This window comes from Nelumbo lutea, chromosome 1, assembly GCF_056320005.1.
Source record: "Nelumbo lutea isolate HS-2025 chromosome 1, American lotus-T2T, whole genome shotgun sequence".
Lineage (NCBI taxonomy): Eukaryota > Viridiplantae > Streptophyta > Magnoliopsida > Proteales > Nelumbonaceae > Nelumbo > Nelumbo lutea.
In genome coordinates this window covers 121,723,340-121,739,415 of record NC_142684.1, presented here as the reverse complement: position 1 = coordinate 121,739,415, position 16,076 = coordinate 121,723,340, and the positions used below count along the sequence as shown (strand labels likewise).

Sequence of the window (16,076 nt, the reverse complement as noted above, 5' to 3'; positions counted from 1 at the left end):
GAAATCGATTTGAATTTAAATGATTTAAACCGGGTTTGCAACTCAATTAATGAACCGATCTGAACCATTTTTTTAAAGCAACCGAATTATAAGCAATTAATGACTCGACCCGATTACCCATAAACCTTCACCTTCTTTACTCGAAATTAAAATCATTCGTCATTAGAGCGACAAGCACAAAGGACACTGCAGATTACATCTATAGTCCAAATATTGGTGATTACAGTTTAGATGTGATTACAGTTGAAAACCAGAGCCTCTCAATTGCAATCTTGGGTAGTTGTAACTACAATTTAGATGTTGTGATTCATTAGGCTAAGTTTTGAAGGAGTACAAATGCAAACATGTGGAGTGCAAAATTATGTATTTTATATTATTTTGTATGTATTTGTACTATAGATATTTGTATTTGTATTACTTCCAAACTGAGCCTTAGAATTAGTGATTAACTAATTTGCATTTTTTGCTTGTTTTAGGATTGGATAGTCTCACTTTTCATGTCTGAAAAATTACAATATCACATGTATGTGAAAGCATTAAGAGAAAAAAAATCAAAGATGGCCATGTGTCTCCATGGTAGTTGGCTTACAGTAGTTGGCTTTGGGATTTGTTAGTCCGCAAGTTAGTGGCCATGTGTCTCCTCTTCCTACAATTTAAGTTGGTGACCTTCCAACTAAAATGAATGAGAGGTTTTGATTTGCTGAAAAATAAGTATGCGACTTACATATTGTATGGTCACGTCTCTAAGTGGGAAACTGAATAAACTCTCTCCTAACTTAAATATTTTATGTACAGGTATCTGAATGGAGGAGAATCACATGTCTGATTGGGGAAGCTTTGGCCTGAATAAACTCATTCCTTATATATATATATATATATTAGATACGGATTGGTGTAAAACTCTACTCTTGGTCTATATTTATACGTATTTATTTTTAGTATAAGGTTTCATCGAAAATCAAGTAAACCTCTCTATAGTTGAGTCTTCCATTGATAATCAATGAAAAAATTATGTGCTTTTACATCAATTATCACATATGAAAAGATTTCAACGGTTTATGGTTCACTATATTTTAAACCTATCAGCACTGAACTCCATGGACGTAATTTTACATCAATGAAGTTTACACCAAAAACAAATACAGGAACAATTTTACAAAGCCATCCTTTTTGCTAGCCCACATAAGGTGTTAGCCTGCTTTTTTTTTGCTCTTAATTGTATTGATATATTAAAATTAGTGTTTTTTTTGTATGAATATACTAAAATTAGTGTAATAACATGTGTTATGCACTTGTGTAGATAAGCATAAATTATATATATGATATATTATATTTGGATTCATTTTTTTATTACATAAACATGCAATAGGGAAATAAGGGTACTCATGGTTCGGTTAACTGAACGGTGGGCCTAATTTCCAAATTGAACCGATAGTATCAATTTTTTAAAAACTGATAATCAAAGTCGATTAGTTAACTGGTTGATCAGTTTGATAAACGGTCAGTTCGGTTCATCCGTTTTTTTATTTTTTATAATATATATATATATATATATATATATATACATGTATGAATATATAGATATGTATTCATATAAAATACATGTATGTTAATACATAGATATGTATTTTCATTTATAAAATACATGTATGTTAATGCATGTATTTGGTTTTTGTATAATACATGTACGTTCATTTATAATATATATGCATATATATTATATATGTATAATGCCTAAATATATTAATGCATAAATATGTATAATAAGAAATATATATATACTGGTTGGTTTGATTAATCACCATTTTTTTATATTGATTAACCAAAATCAAACTGGTACTTTCAAATTTTCAAAAATATTGAACTGAAACTCAACCGATCAATTCGGTTAACCAAAATTTTCAATTCAATCTCGTCAACTTGGTTCAGTTTTCAATTTTTCTTGATTACCCCTATAGGAAATGAGGGTATGAGGTACTAGTAGAATATGGTGCACGTGAGGTCCATTGGCCATGCCATGAAGAACCTAACGTTTCGCTGGCTTGAACCCCATCTCCACTTTGGGAGAGTTGCCAGGTGACCATCTCGATCATTGGGTATTGGTAAGTATCATTTTATATTGAATAGATGTTATTTGAATTCACTTACTTCTCAAAAAAAAAAAAAAAACAGATATTGGTATTATGTGTGGTTATGTTTTTTATTTCATTTGGAAATAAAGGAAATATTGTTTCTAAGATATGTACTGATAAGGATGTTCATGATTCGGTTAATCTAATCATGGGCTACTTTTTGAAATCAAATTTGTACCATCAGTTTTTATAATTTCCTGAATCAAAACTGAACCAAATCGATTGATTGACTGTGACCGGTTTTGGTTTTAATAAGTTCGATTATTTAGAACATTTTTTTCATATTAATAATATATGTATTATAATTAAATATATAAATACACACTATATTTATTATATATTAAAGTGGAAATTATAGTGTACCCATCTCATGAATTTTATTTATTTATTTTTTATTTTATTTCGCAAAATCCCCACTTACTCCCCCACCCCATGAATTGTGTTAGATCCCCCCACCTCTCACTATACTATATTAGAAGGTGGGATAATCAATAATTTGCCATAAATTATATATTATCTATCTATCTATACTATACTATATTATAAAGCAATGAGGCCATATCGGCATCCCTCTCCTTCTCCCATTCCCCCTTCTCGCTTCTCTCCTTAAACCTCTTTCCTTTCTCCCTTGCATCTTCCTAGCCATTCCATATAGCCACGTGACAGTTCTCTCTTCTACACTAGAGTGCCACTTCAAATCTCTCTTTCATATTCTCAATCACTTAGCCAATCCCTAATAAAATTTATCCTAAACTCTTGTATCTCTCTCTCTCTCTACACACACACTAAAGTAGAGCTTGCCATGTCAGCAGCCCTCTCCATTCTCCATTACCCAAATGAAGCAATTCTAGAGAGGGTACAAGATTTCCTCTAAAAGCACTAGAAATTGCCACCTCAACAACTCTCTCACCATTTTCTTTCTCCCTTTTACTACTAAAATCACATGCCTGAGAAGTTAAAGTTTTATTGGAAAAACCACCTAATTGGGCATTAAATAGCCTATACTTGATTTTGTTTACTTCGATTGCTTCTCACACGCCTCTCTTCTAGCTATTTGTTGGCTGGCTTCTAACATCGTTTTGAATGTCTTATTTTCTCACAAGTACATCTCTTTGAAGAAGGTATGAGCACTGCAACTACTGTTGTATTTGAACAGTAGCAACCCCATTGTGTTTGAACAATGGCAACCTTATTTAATGTAACAAAGTGATTATTTTTTTAGTAAAAATATACTGATTCAATTGGTATAAAGTTTGTATTGCCACCATGGTTCAAAATATCGATATGCCCGATATGTCGGTAGAGACATATCGGTAGTTTTTTATTTAGTTTTTTTTTTTTTTGAAACCGGTTCAGAGGGTTGGTTTAAGGTCAAACTACCCTCTGAACCAGTGGCTGACCCGATACAACCCCTGAAAGGGTATACCAGGAAGCCATCGACATGATGGTATATCGATACTTTGAACCTTGATTGCCACCACTAATTCTCTTTTTGTCTTCTAATTTTAGGATTTAAGAGAACTCGGAAGAATTGCATATTGAAATGGTTGAATTATATGTACCATAAATCAAACAAGGATGCCCATCTTGAATCTCACGCTGCCTAGATCATCATTGGAAAATGTACCGTTTCTTTTGGAGATGTCCACCTATGTTTTAACACATTAAAACATGGGCTTTTACATGTGAAAATAGGGACTCTGCCCCTATGTTTTCTCAACGTTTTTTAATATATAATGGCATTCTCTATTTTCTCATTTTAAAAGAGTATTAAGAACCAAATCTATATAAAACAATTGTTTAAACAATGCACTTGTTGTGTTCAGTGTTCAGGGACACGATAGATGGAAACGGGTGAAAGAGATTAGATAAGTGGGTCGGATTATCCACTACACGGTTCATTTAACTAAAGTGACATGTTTGATGGATCGGGTAGTGGATTATCATTAACAGTTCCAATCCATTTTGTAATTTCTAGGTAATTTTGGATAATTTATTAGTTTTTGATAATTTTAGGTAATTTACTACTTTTGCTAATTTTCACATAATTTATGGTCATTTATTTCTTTTGATATTTTTTGGTAATTTTCTGTATTTTAACTAAAAATTAATTAAAAAGATAGGTAATTTCTGGTAATTTACTATTTTGGGTAGTTTTTAACTAAAAAATAATTAATGAAAACTTACCAGTAATTATTTTTGGTACAAATTAAGTGATATTTTCAATTTTACTAATAATAATCTGTAATTTTGGGAATATACTGTTTTTAGGTAATTTTTAGTTAATTTACTGTTTTTGCTATTATTTTTAGTTATAAATATTACCAACATAATTTTCATGAATAGCTAAAAATACCAACAAATATTATTTTTTAATAATTAATAGTTTTTCATTTTTTTTAATAAATAAATCATACCAAAATTAATTATTTATTTTCGAAATTAGTTAAAATATCCCAAAATTCAATTAGAAATCTATTATTTATATTCATGGTTAACTAAAAGTTACCAAAAGATATGACCAAATATGACTGTTAAAATACCAAAATTAGTGTTATTAATTATGTACAAAAAATAATTAATTACTTTCATGATTAATTAGAAAATACCAACAATTATTAATGTTTTTAATAATTAATAATATTAGTTTTATTAATCATTTCTATTATCAATATTACCAGAAATATTTGTGTTATTAATAATTAGAAAATATCTAAAATTATGTATTATTAAAATAAATAAAATTTAAATAATGAAAAAATTAAATGACGAAATTATGTAATAAATGTTAAATAACTAAGTTATAAATAGTTAAAATAACTAAATTATGTAACTAAAATTTAAATAGTTAAAATAACTAAAAAACGATATTTGAAATAGTTAAAATAACTAAATAGCGAAATTTTAAATAGTAAAAATAACGAAGTTATACAACAAACTTAAAAATTTTATTAAAAGTAAAAAATCATTATAATAGATTTTATAATATTTGAATTAATAATAATTTTATAATTACAAAATTATGTAATAATAGTATAACTTATAATTTTATGGATCATTAAATTCAATAAATAAATAATATTGAAATAATTGAATAGTGATATTATTTAAATAGATAAATGATATGGTAAATAACTAATTTTAATTATTTTAGATATTAAAAAATTAATAAATAAATCATATTTTAAATATAATTTAAAACAAATAAATTAGATGAAATAAAGAAATTATGTAATAAACTTAAAAAATTTAACAAAAACATAAAAATAATTATAATAGATTTAATAATATCTGATAATAAGAAAATAAAATATAACTAATTTAAACCTCTTTAAATATTATTGAAATACTGAAAATTAGATTAAATAATTTAGAGGTATTGAAGATTTCAATTAACAAAAATAGGTAACAACTTAAACAAAAAAGCCTTTAATAGTTATTAAAAATAGAATAATAATTGCAAATATGGATGTACTAATAATAAAAACATTATTTAACTTCTATCGATTAATATTTCTAGAAAATCACTTTCAGAAAATTGATATTTATTAATAATAATTTTAAAATATTAATTTATACTTATTATACATTTACATATACTAAAATTTATATTTATTTATTTTTAGTAATAATTTATTATATTTTTTGTGATAAATAGATTTTCAATATTTATATATAAATCTGTTTTGTTTTATTATTTAATAGAATATATATTAACATTAATTAACTATCAGTATTAATTAACATTATTTTATGATATTTCTTTAACTATTTATTTATTAATTAATTAATGGCATTAGCAATACATTATTTAACAACATTTATTAATTAACTATGGTATTTATTTTATTAAATACCATAACTAATAAAAATATTATTAATGAATTACTAATTAATTATATCAAAATACCATTAATTAATTAATAGTATTTTCATAAATACTTTTTACTAATTAAATACATTAAATAATAAAATAAATACCATAATTAATAACAAAAATATTGTTAAAAATACCATAATTAATTATGGTATTTATTTATTTATTTTAAGTATTTTGGTCATTTTGGTAGCTCAGGGGGTATTTTAGTTAATTTGGGTCTAAGGAGGCCAAAACAAAATTATAATCTAATGATGGGTATTTTGGGTTAAAAAATGAAGGGTGGAGATGGATTTGAGTATATACAGTGGTTTTACGTGCGAATGAGATTGGCCAAAATGGAAACTTTTTATATAGAGGACAAACAGGGGTATTTTTTATTTAAATTTTATTGGGTTGGGTTTTTAGGCATTTTGAGCCGATTGGTGGGGCAAAATTGGCCTTAGGCTCAATTAGGCAGATCTAGAGGGGTAGTGATTTAGTTAACTTATTAACTTTGAAACAGAATCTTGGTGTGATGGAGGGAAAAATGAGGGCTTTTTTTTTTTGAAATTTGGCAGGACGGTGTTTTTGAGCATTATGGGTTGATTGGGAGGGCCAAATTGGCCCAATTATGCCATGATCGGACAGATTTAGAAAAGGACTTCATCTAGTTAATGCGAAGCTTTGAAATGGAATCTTGGTGTAATGAAGGGGCAAACAAATGTATTTTAGGCTGAATTGTTGTGGGTAAGGTTTTTAGGGTGTCTAGGGTCTTATGGAAACATCTAATTGATTTTGGAGGGCCAAAATCATGGAAACATGGGTCAACGAGAGCATCCAAAATGGAATATCTATTTGATGATGGCGTAAATAGGGAAATTTTAGGTTGAAAATTTATGGGTAGATGTTTTTTGTGTGTCAAGGATTCAATTATTGTATGGTCTATTTGATTCAAAGGTGTTAAGATTAAGGAGATTTGGGTTGTGGGTGCTTCATGCTAGCGATAAGGTTCAAAAGGGAATCTTGGTTTGATAAAAGAATAAACATAGGAGAATCTTGGGTTGAAATTTCAGGGGTAAATATTTTAGGAGGTCATAGGTTTGATGATAGTGTTTGGGGATTTTTAGGTACTTTATAAGGATCAGAATGGTCTGATTGAGTGTCCAGGGTAAATTGGGGTTTCAACGATGAATTAGGCAAAAATCAAGTGCTGACAATAGGGTTTCTAGAGGTATTGGTTTCTTGGATTATTTGGTGGGGTTTGATTGGTCCATAAATGGTATGTTCAAGAGCATTTAAGAAATGAATATCTAGGCCAATGAGATAGCCCAAATTAAAATCTTAGTGTAATGAAGGGTTAAATGTGGTTATCTATGGCAAAAATTTTATGGTAAGGTGTGTATAAGTATCTGGGGCTATTTAAAATCCCAATAACTCTAATTTGCAATTCAATTAAAAAATATCGTGCATCACACGAATTCCAACTAGTATATATACTAAAGTAGAATGGTGCTACATTATGACCTAAGCTTTACCCCTTACCCCAACAGAGAACTCTCAGCCCCTCTCATTTTAGCCTTCCTTGTTCCCTCACGAAACCACCTCATCACTCCCTTCCCCCTCTCTCATTTTGACATCTCAGCATACTTGGCCCATCCCTCTTTCCTATGTATCCCTTTGAATATCCCTTCCTTAAACCATTCCTAAAATCTTTCTTTACCAAAATCTAATCTAACATAGCCAAGTGTGACCACTATCCACCACTTTTTCCTAAACTATCTATAATTCCTATTTATCTCCGAAATTGTCTCTATTTTATTAGATAGTTCATCTCCTAAATTATCTCTATTTCCTATTTACCCTACCATACTTTTCATCTATATCTATCAAAAGAAAGTTGGAATTAAAAAGAAATTAAGAATTATTTAAACATTACAATGAAATTATATAATAACTTTAAAATATTTATTAAAAACACAAAAAATATCATAGATTTAATACTATTCAAATTATTAATAGTAATATACTTTTACAAAATTCATAACAAAATTATCTACTAACAATATAAATTGTAATTCTATGATTTATTCATTTGAAATAGTATTCAAATAATAAAATTAAAAATTTAAAAATTTCAATAACAAAATATTAAATAGTTAAATATTATATAAAATTTATTTAATATTATGTAATAACTTTAAAATAAATAAAATTTAAATAATACAAAAATTTAAATATTTTACATTTTACTTAAATATTTAACATAACTAAATTTCAAATAATTAAAATAACGAAATTATTTAATAAACTTTAAAATTTTATTAAAAGTAGAAAACCGTTATAATAGATTTCATAATATTTGAATTAATAATAGTTTTATATTTTACAAAACTAATAACGAAATTATGTAATAGTAGTATAACTCATAATTTTATGAATTATGAAATTAAATAAATAAGTAATATTTAAATAAATAAATAATGATAATATTTATATAGATAAATAAGATTGTAAATAACTAATATTAAATAGTAAAATGTTAATAACTAAATCACATTTTAAATATTATTTAATAATATTTTTAAATATCATTAAAATAATGAAAAATATATTAAATAATTTAGAGGTATTGAAGCTTTCAAATAAAAAAAAAAGGTAATAACTTTCAAAAAATGTTTTTAATAGATATTAAAAAATATAATAATAATTTTTATATCAATTAATAATAATTTAAAAATCTTAATCTATATTTATATATATATAGTATTTTTAGTACTTATTTGTTGTATTTTTGTGGTAAATATATTTTTAATAATTATTGATGATTAAACTATTGTTATTTATTAGAGATTAAACTATTGGTTTGGCTAAAATTAGGAGTGTTAAAGAGTTGGTTTGATTTACTCGTAGGTTGTTTGGCCAACCAAATTGACCTTGCTGGGTTAGGGAGTTGGTCACCCAAAAGCAACCAACCATTAGTGAAAATTAGGCAACTTGGGTTATATTGGTTTGGGTCAATTTTTGGTTTGGTTGGTTGGTTCAAAAGATTTAAATTTAAAAGTTAAACTTAAAAACTATAGTGGTATTATTAAAAAAGATAAATTAAAGACTTTAAATTTACAATATAAAATATTTTAGACTAAGGAATATGGGAATTTTCCCACTTTTCCATATTATATTATATTACACATACATACATTAATGTATTATGGTCGGATCGGTTTTGTTTTTGTCGATTTACAAATGGACAAACCGAAATTGACCCGGCCCGGTTAAGTTGGAAAATTGTTGAGCCAAAACCCACTAGAAATACTAGAAAACCAACCAACTCGAGTTGAGTTGGGTCATGTTGGTCAGTTTCACCGGTTTGATGAACAATCTATCTGAAATTAATTATTGTTATTTTTGTATTGTAAAAAATATTAAAAGTAGTATATAAAATATAACTAATTATTACTTAGTTAAAAGGTTAAAATATAAAACAATTGTCTACTCTTATGAACTTTTATTGTTTGTCTTTCTTTTAACAAAGCATGTGCATCGCACAGGTCCCTACTAGGTGCAACTTGAGTGGGTTTGGTTGGGTTAAGAATCAATCCAATCCTTAGTCACAAACCTCAGCTCAAGCTTGGTCCAATTCAAGGTTAAGCTTGAGTTTGCCAACCTAGGCCCAACTCAACCTTAACTAAGCATTTCAGGCTTAAGGATGGCAATTTCTACCATACTTGATGGGTATCTACCTCTACCCACATCGACGGGGTGGGTTTTTTGTTTGAAGAATGGGTTTGGATTAAGTCGGGTTTTGGGATTCTATAAAATTTATGTACTAGGTGTTGAATTTAATAATATTTTGAATTAGACGTAAAGGATAATTGATGGATTATGTGTCCTTTTACATATTAATCAAATAATTGGAAGTTTTGTTGTTTATTTATGTTATTTATTTATTGTTTTTATATAACAATTAATAATACGAAATTAGATGCGGGTTTTAATCCTAGCCCACTCCTACCCTTGAATAAAGGGAGGGTTTTGCATTTTCACGTGTGGGGAGGGTTTGGATTATCAAAATTGAACCTGTTAGGGGAGTAAGGTCTAGAATTTACAAAACCCTTCCCAAATCCACTCTATTGCCATCCCTGCTTGAGGCTAGGCTTGGGTTTGGGCATATTGAGCTTAGTAGCTCAATTTCCAAATAGAATAGGTTGAACATCCAACTTGCACCCCTAACTCTATTGCTTCAAATTGTTTTAACAATGCCCGTGCATCGCACGAGTTCCTACTAGTTCTTCATAAAACACCTCTTAATCCATATTGCTACATGACAGCCCTCTCTTATTCACTAGAGTTCCATTCCAACTCTCTCTCTCTCTCTCTCTCTCTCTCCTATGTTACCAATCGACTTAAACCCTCCTAAATTTTTTCCTAAACAACCTCTCTCATCTAAAATTCCTCCTAAAACACCTCTTAATCTATATTATAAATCATCTAAAAACCAAAAACGTGGGTAAATTAATTAATTAAATGAATTTGGATAGTTAAATTAATATGTGAAATATTTTTTTATATTTTCAACAATTAATGATATTATTAAATATTATTTAGTAAATATCAACACCTAAACTATAATTTTTTTTGTAATTTTGGTAATTTGAGAATTTTAATTACTAAGAACTACTTGCTTAAAAATATTGATTTTGGTATTTTAATTTCAGATTTTTTTTGTAAATTAATTATTGAAATCAATAATTACTAAAAAAGTAATAATTAATTAAAATATTAATAATATAGATTTAATAATTAAAAATATCAGTAATTTTTAGCAATAAGTAATTATTGATATTTTCAGTAATTTTGGTTAATGATATTATCAAACAAAAAATTCAGTAATTGTTTAGTAGAAAATTAATATCAATAAATATAAATTTATTTTTTATATTTTTAGTACTTTTGATATTTACTATTTTTTTAGCAATGGGTGGGTTCGAGGCGGGGTCATACTCATCCCAACCTCAAGTTTTAAATTAATCCCTATAAAAAATTTTACCTTGCATCGGTCATCGACAGAGAGGGCTTCCCCATCGGGGACCTAAATCCCTAAACCTTTTAATTAAAAGTTTGTTTTTAGAAAGATATTTATTTAAAATAAAATAATAATTAAAATGCAAATAATAATTTAAATATATTTTGAATATATATAATAAAAATTTTATAAATTACATAATAAACAATATTATATATTAAAAAAATTCCATCCACACCCTATCCCTACTAAGGCAATCTCCATCCTATCCCCGCCTGACCGAGGAGGTTAAGTACTTGACGTAGATGGAGAAAATTGCCATTCTTACCCCCGGAGTTGTATATCTCTATAGAACAATAAGTTTTAAGTCCAATTCCATGCATCGCACGGGGCCCGCTAGCATGCCTCTCCTTGCTTCATTACCCCCGCCCTACATTCTCCTTGGCTCCCTTTCTCCTCTACCCTATCCACCACTCCCATTAAGCCATGTCACCATTCCAAACCTAACTACATAAAGATATTCCTATAGTATCTCTCACAAGGTATCTCCTCTAAGTCATTAGGAACATATCATGCTACCCCACTCCCCAATCAATTCCTAAAATTTCTTTCCCCAGTCTATATCTACTCTATTTCATTTAAAATATTCTTATCAATTAATATATAGTCAAATATGGTTAATATTTAATCCGACCCATATTAAATGCCTATATAGTGTTATTTCCAAAAGTTAATAAATACGGTTAGTAAAATACAAAAAATTAAATATTCTTATAGTACGACTAATAATTTATCAAAAATTAATAAATATTGATATTAGTTAACCCATCACCACTTTTTAAAGTATTTTGGGTAAATATTGTTATATTCATGTTAATTAACAACATTTTATAGAAATTGAAAACTCTTTAACTAATTTCTATAAAATTGAGAAGTATATTTAATAATTATAAAAAAGTATAAAATTTCAGTTATTGCTATTATTAGTTTAAACACCAAATGCAAATGCGGGAATAAAATATTATAATGTTGAAAAAAGAAATTATTAAATAATTTATATTGGAAAAAAGGATAAATTAGTGTAATTTTGTTAGAAAACTACTTGATAAAAATAAGTATTTTCGTAAAATAACATTTTGGAAATTAAAAGATAAAAAATGTTTGGAATTTTATTTAAAATGTATTAAATAATTATTGAAAATTATTGGATTATTTTAGAAATTTTAGGAAAATTTATTGCATTTGATATATTTTGGAAAACTATTGAAAAATTTTGCAACTTTTATGGTAAATGATTGAGAATTGTTAAAGATAAATGAGTATGTAAAAGGGAGAACTATAATTTGAAACAAAAATTACATACATTATTAAGATGAATTAGTATAATATTAGAAAAAATTATTGATTACTTTATATTAGAAAATATAAGATAAATTAGTGTAATTTTGTAATTAAACCATTTAAAAATAAAATAAATTATTTATTAACAATTTAAAAATAAATTTGAATAAATTTTCAAAATTACAAAAATGTAATAAATTTTTATAAAGTTACATTTTTTTAAAATTAAAGACAATTTAGTGTACTTTTAGAAATTTACCATGTGGATGATGCTCAGCATATCCTTTTGATCATTTTTATTATCAAAATGAATATTCGGTTGACGGGGAGTGGGTGCTTTGCCTTCAACCTACTCGACACTAGAGACAAGGTCAGGTAAATTCAAGGATTTTCCATCCTTGATGAGGAGTGGAGTACCTTGCCCTAAACTCGCTTGATAAAGCTATTCATAACAAGACCCAAACCGACCAACTGGTTTGACCCAACCCGAGTTGGCTGGTTTTTCTTCAACACCAATCGTTTCGGGTTACAAAAAAGTGTAAACTGGTGGTTCGGTTCGGTTCCGGTTTTGGTTTTCACACATGCAAACCAAAACCGAATCAACCCGAACCGACTTAGTTCCTAGTTACTACCTAACATAGTTTCTAGTTACTTATTAGTTATTACTTAACTAGGTTGTTTCTATTCTAGTTACAACCTAACTTAGTTTCTAGTATTCTCTTTAGGAATGCCATTAATGGCAAGCATTGCAAGGCAAGGAATCCCTAGTCCTTCTCCCTACACCTTTCCTCCTTTAGAAATATTAGCTTGATGGCTTCTTGAATTTTTTGGAAATGTTTAAAGAAATGATCCCTACTATCTTAGGTCATTTACACCAAATAGGCAATTACAATTAAATTAGGTGTCCTTTTTGATGAGGGTGGATTTGGCCCTCTAGTGAAATTGTGACACCTGGCACCTCATGGAAACCAAGTGCAGCCTCTTGACAACTGGCAGCTCAGCATAGCTCGGGGAGCTCGATATAGCTAGGGGCACCTCGCCATAGGCAGCTGGCCACTCCACAAGCAGCCTGGCGTCTTACGAAGAGCTCGCCACTTAGGGGCAGCTCAACACTTACAGGTAGCTCACCATAGGCAGCTGGCCACTCCGCAGGTAGCCTGGCGTCTTACGAAGAGCTCGCCACTTAGGGGCAGCTTGGCACTTACAGGTAGCTTGGCATAGGTAGTTTGACACTTAGGGGCAGCTTGGCGTATCGCAGGAAGATCTCCTACCTGACAACCGTACCTGACAGATCCGGAGGCCTGTGCCCACGTCTCTCGCTAGGCGGCACTGTGCCTGCCAGTCCTGAGAGCTGTCCCTTGACCGGCAGAGCCGTACTCTACAGCAGTCGCCTGCACCAACCACCTCAGCTTTGGCAGTAACGGTTGCGGCTGAGAGACAGAGGCAGTTACGCCTGACTTGACAGAGGCTGTTACGCCTGATTTGACAGGACACCACTATATAAAGACTCCGACCCCCAAAGACAAGAGGGAGAGAGAAGGAAAAAATGGAGGTAATCCATGTTCTCTAGCTCTCTCATTCCTCTAATATCATCTTCAAGCTCTCAACAATCAAAGTGCTAACTTAGGCATCGGAGAGTCCCCGCCGGGTAAATACCCCCGGGCCCCCTGGTTCAGTTCTTGCAGGTTCCTCATCTCGCCTCCTACAAAGAGGAGGAAAAGATGGAGTTCTCGCAAGTCCCTCAGCTCCCGCTGCTTACAAAGGAGAGGAGATCACCTCATGCAGAGGGCAGTTGGGTTGCGCTACACCAGGGAGCTCCACCATCCTCTGAGTTACAGGCCGCCTAGGAGCAGGTCAAATGACGAGTCCACCAAGGTAGCTCTCCACCAGGGAGCTCATCACCAAGGCACGTTGCCACCGAGTCAAATAACAAGGTCCTTAGCCAAAAAAAAATTTATACATCACAAAAAATGGTACGTGACTAGAAACGGTTACATCACTTTTTTTCTTAGATTAGAAGCTTTCTTGAAATTTCCAATTTTCAGTCTTCTTTCTTTAATACACTTTGACTCTTCTTTTTCTTAGTAACTTGGTCCGCCTTCATCCCCTCAAATCAAGCACTCTTCTTTCTTTAATACAATTTGACTCTCAAGAATAAAAATTTTAAAATTTCAAGTTCACTGTTCAACTTCAAGGCATCACTCGAATCTCAACTTGGCTCTCCCATCTTCTCATTCTCTCAACTCTCAACTTCTCAAGACTCAAGCAACAAGCATCACATTCAGTCATTCAAAGGTTAATATTTTTTTATTTAATATTTTTAAAATTTAATGCATGTTACAAGTTGATATATTTTATTTGTGTTTTGTTTAAGTTTAAGCTTTGAAAAAGATTCGGTTATTTATGATATATTTGCACAAAAAACTTCAGTTTTGTATAAAAAACCTAATCTATTTAAATATATATTTTGGTTTTAATTCAAATATATATTTTATATTTAAAACTATTAAATATATATCTAAAAAATATATATTCTGAAAAAAAATATCTATTAAATATAGATATTTTATTATTAAATAATAAATAATTAAATATATATATAAATATATTTATTCTGAAATATATTAGATATATATTTCCAGAAAATAAATATTCCAATATATTTGTATATATATTCTCGTTTAAATATATATATATATATATATATATATATATATATATTTCAGTTTTAAATATATTTCTAGAAAATACATTTTGAAATATTATATATAATATGTGTATTTCCAAAATATATATTTCATTTTTAAATGTATTTCCAGTAAATATATTCTCACCGAAACATTATATATAGTATGTATATTTCAATTTTAAATATATATATATATATATATAATATCTGAAATATATATATATATTATAATATCTGAAATATTATATATATAATAAATCCCTATACTCCTTGTAAATTTAATTGTAAAATTAATAGCAATGGGCTCAAAGCAACAAAATTCTGATGCTGCAAATCCAGTAAAAAATCCCCATACTCCTTGTAAAATTACTAGGACACAGCCCACTAAGCAAAACAAAAGGCAAGGTTTTAGATTAAAATTAGAAATTTGTGATCATTTCACTAAAATGGAGGATAAGGATGAACTTAGGGCTGCATTTAACTATTGTGACAAAGACTATGCATGTGACACAAAAAATCATGGCACTAGTAACATGTGGAGTTATTTGCAGCAACAATGCATGAAATATCCCTATAGGGTTGATAAAAGGAAAAAGTATTTTGAACCTAAAAATGAAGGAGGAGAAGATGGTCTCATTACTAGTAAGCTAAAAGCAGTGGCCTTTAGTGTTGAGAAGGTTAGAAAGGAGTTTGCTAAAATGGTTATAATTGATGAATTGACTTTTAGGATTGTAGAGGGGGAGGGATTTAAGAACTACTCTTGAGCTTTACAACATAAGTTTACAATCCCATTCTGTATCATAGTTTCTAGAGATTGCATGAATAATTTTATTGAAGAGAAGATAAAACTGCAAAAAGTGATGAAAATTCAATGTATATGTTTCACTACTGATACTTGGTCATCAATCCAAAATTTAAATTATATGTGCTTAACTGCACATTAGTGAATAGAACTTGAACAAAAAAATTTTAAACTTTTGTTAAGTTCTTAATCACAAGGTAGAAACAATTGGTAAGACTATTAAGGATTGT

General features: G+C 29.0%; 1 protein-coding gene across 1 annotated transcript; it reads left to right on the top strand.

Moving 5' to 3' along the window:
- The first annotated feature begins 15,490 nt into the window (after positions 1–15,490).
- LOC148877206 (uncharacterized) lies at positions 15,491–15,808 on the top strand. Its single transcript, XM_088969005.1, has one exon. The coding sequence runs from the start codon at positions 15,491–15,493 to the stop codon at positions 15,806–15,808; it is 318 nt and encodes a 105-aa protein (XP_088825131.1).
- Positions 15,809–16,076: the final 268 nt, after the last annotated feature.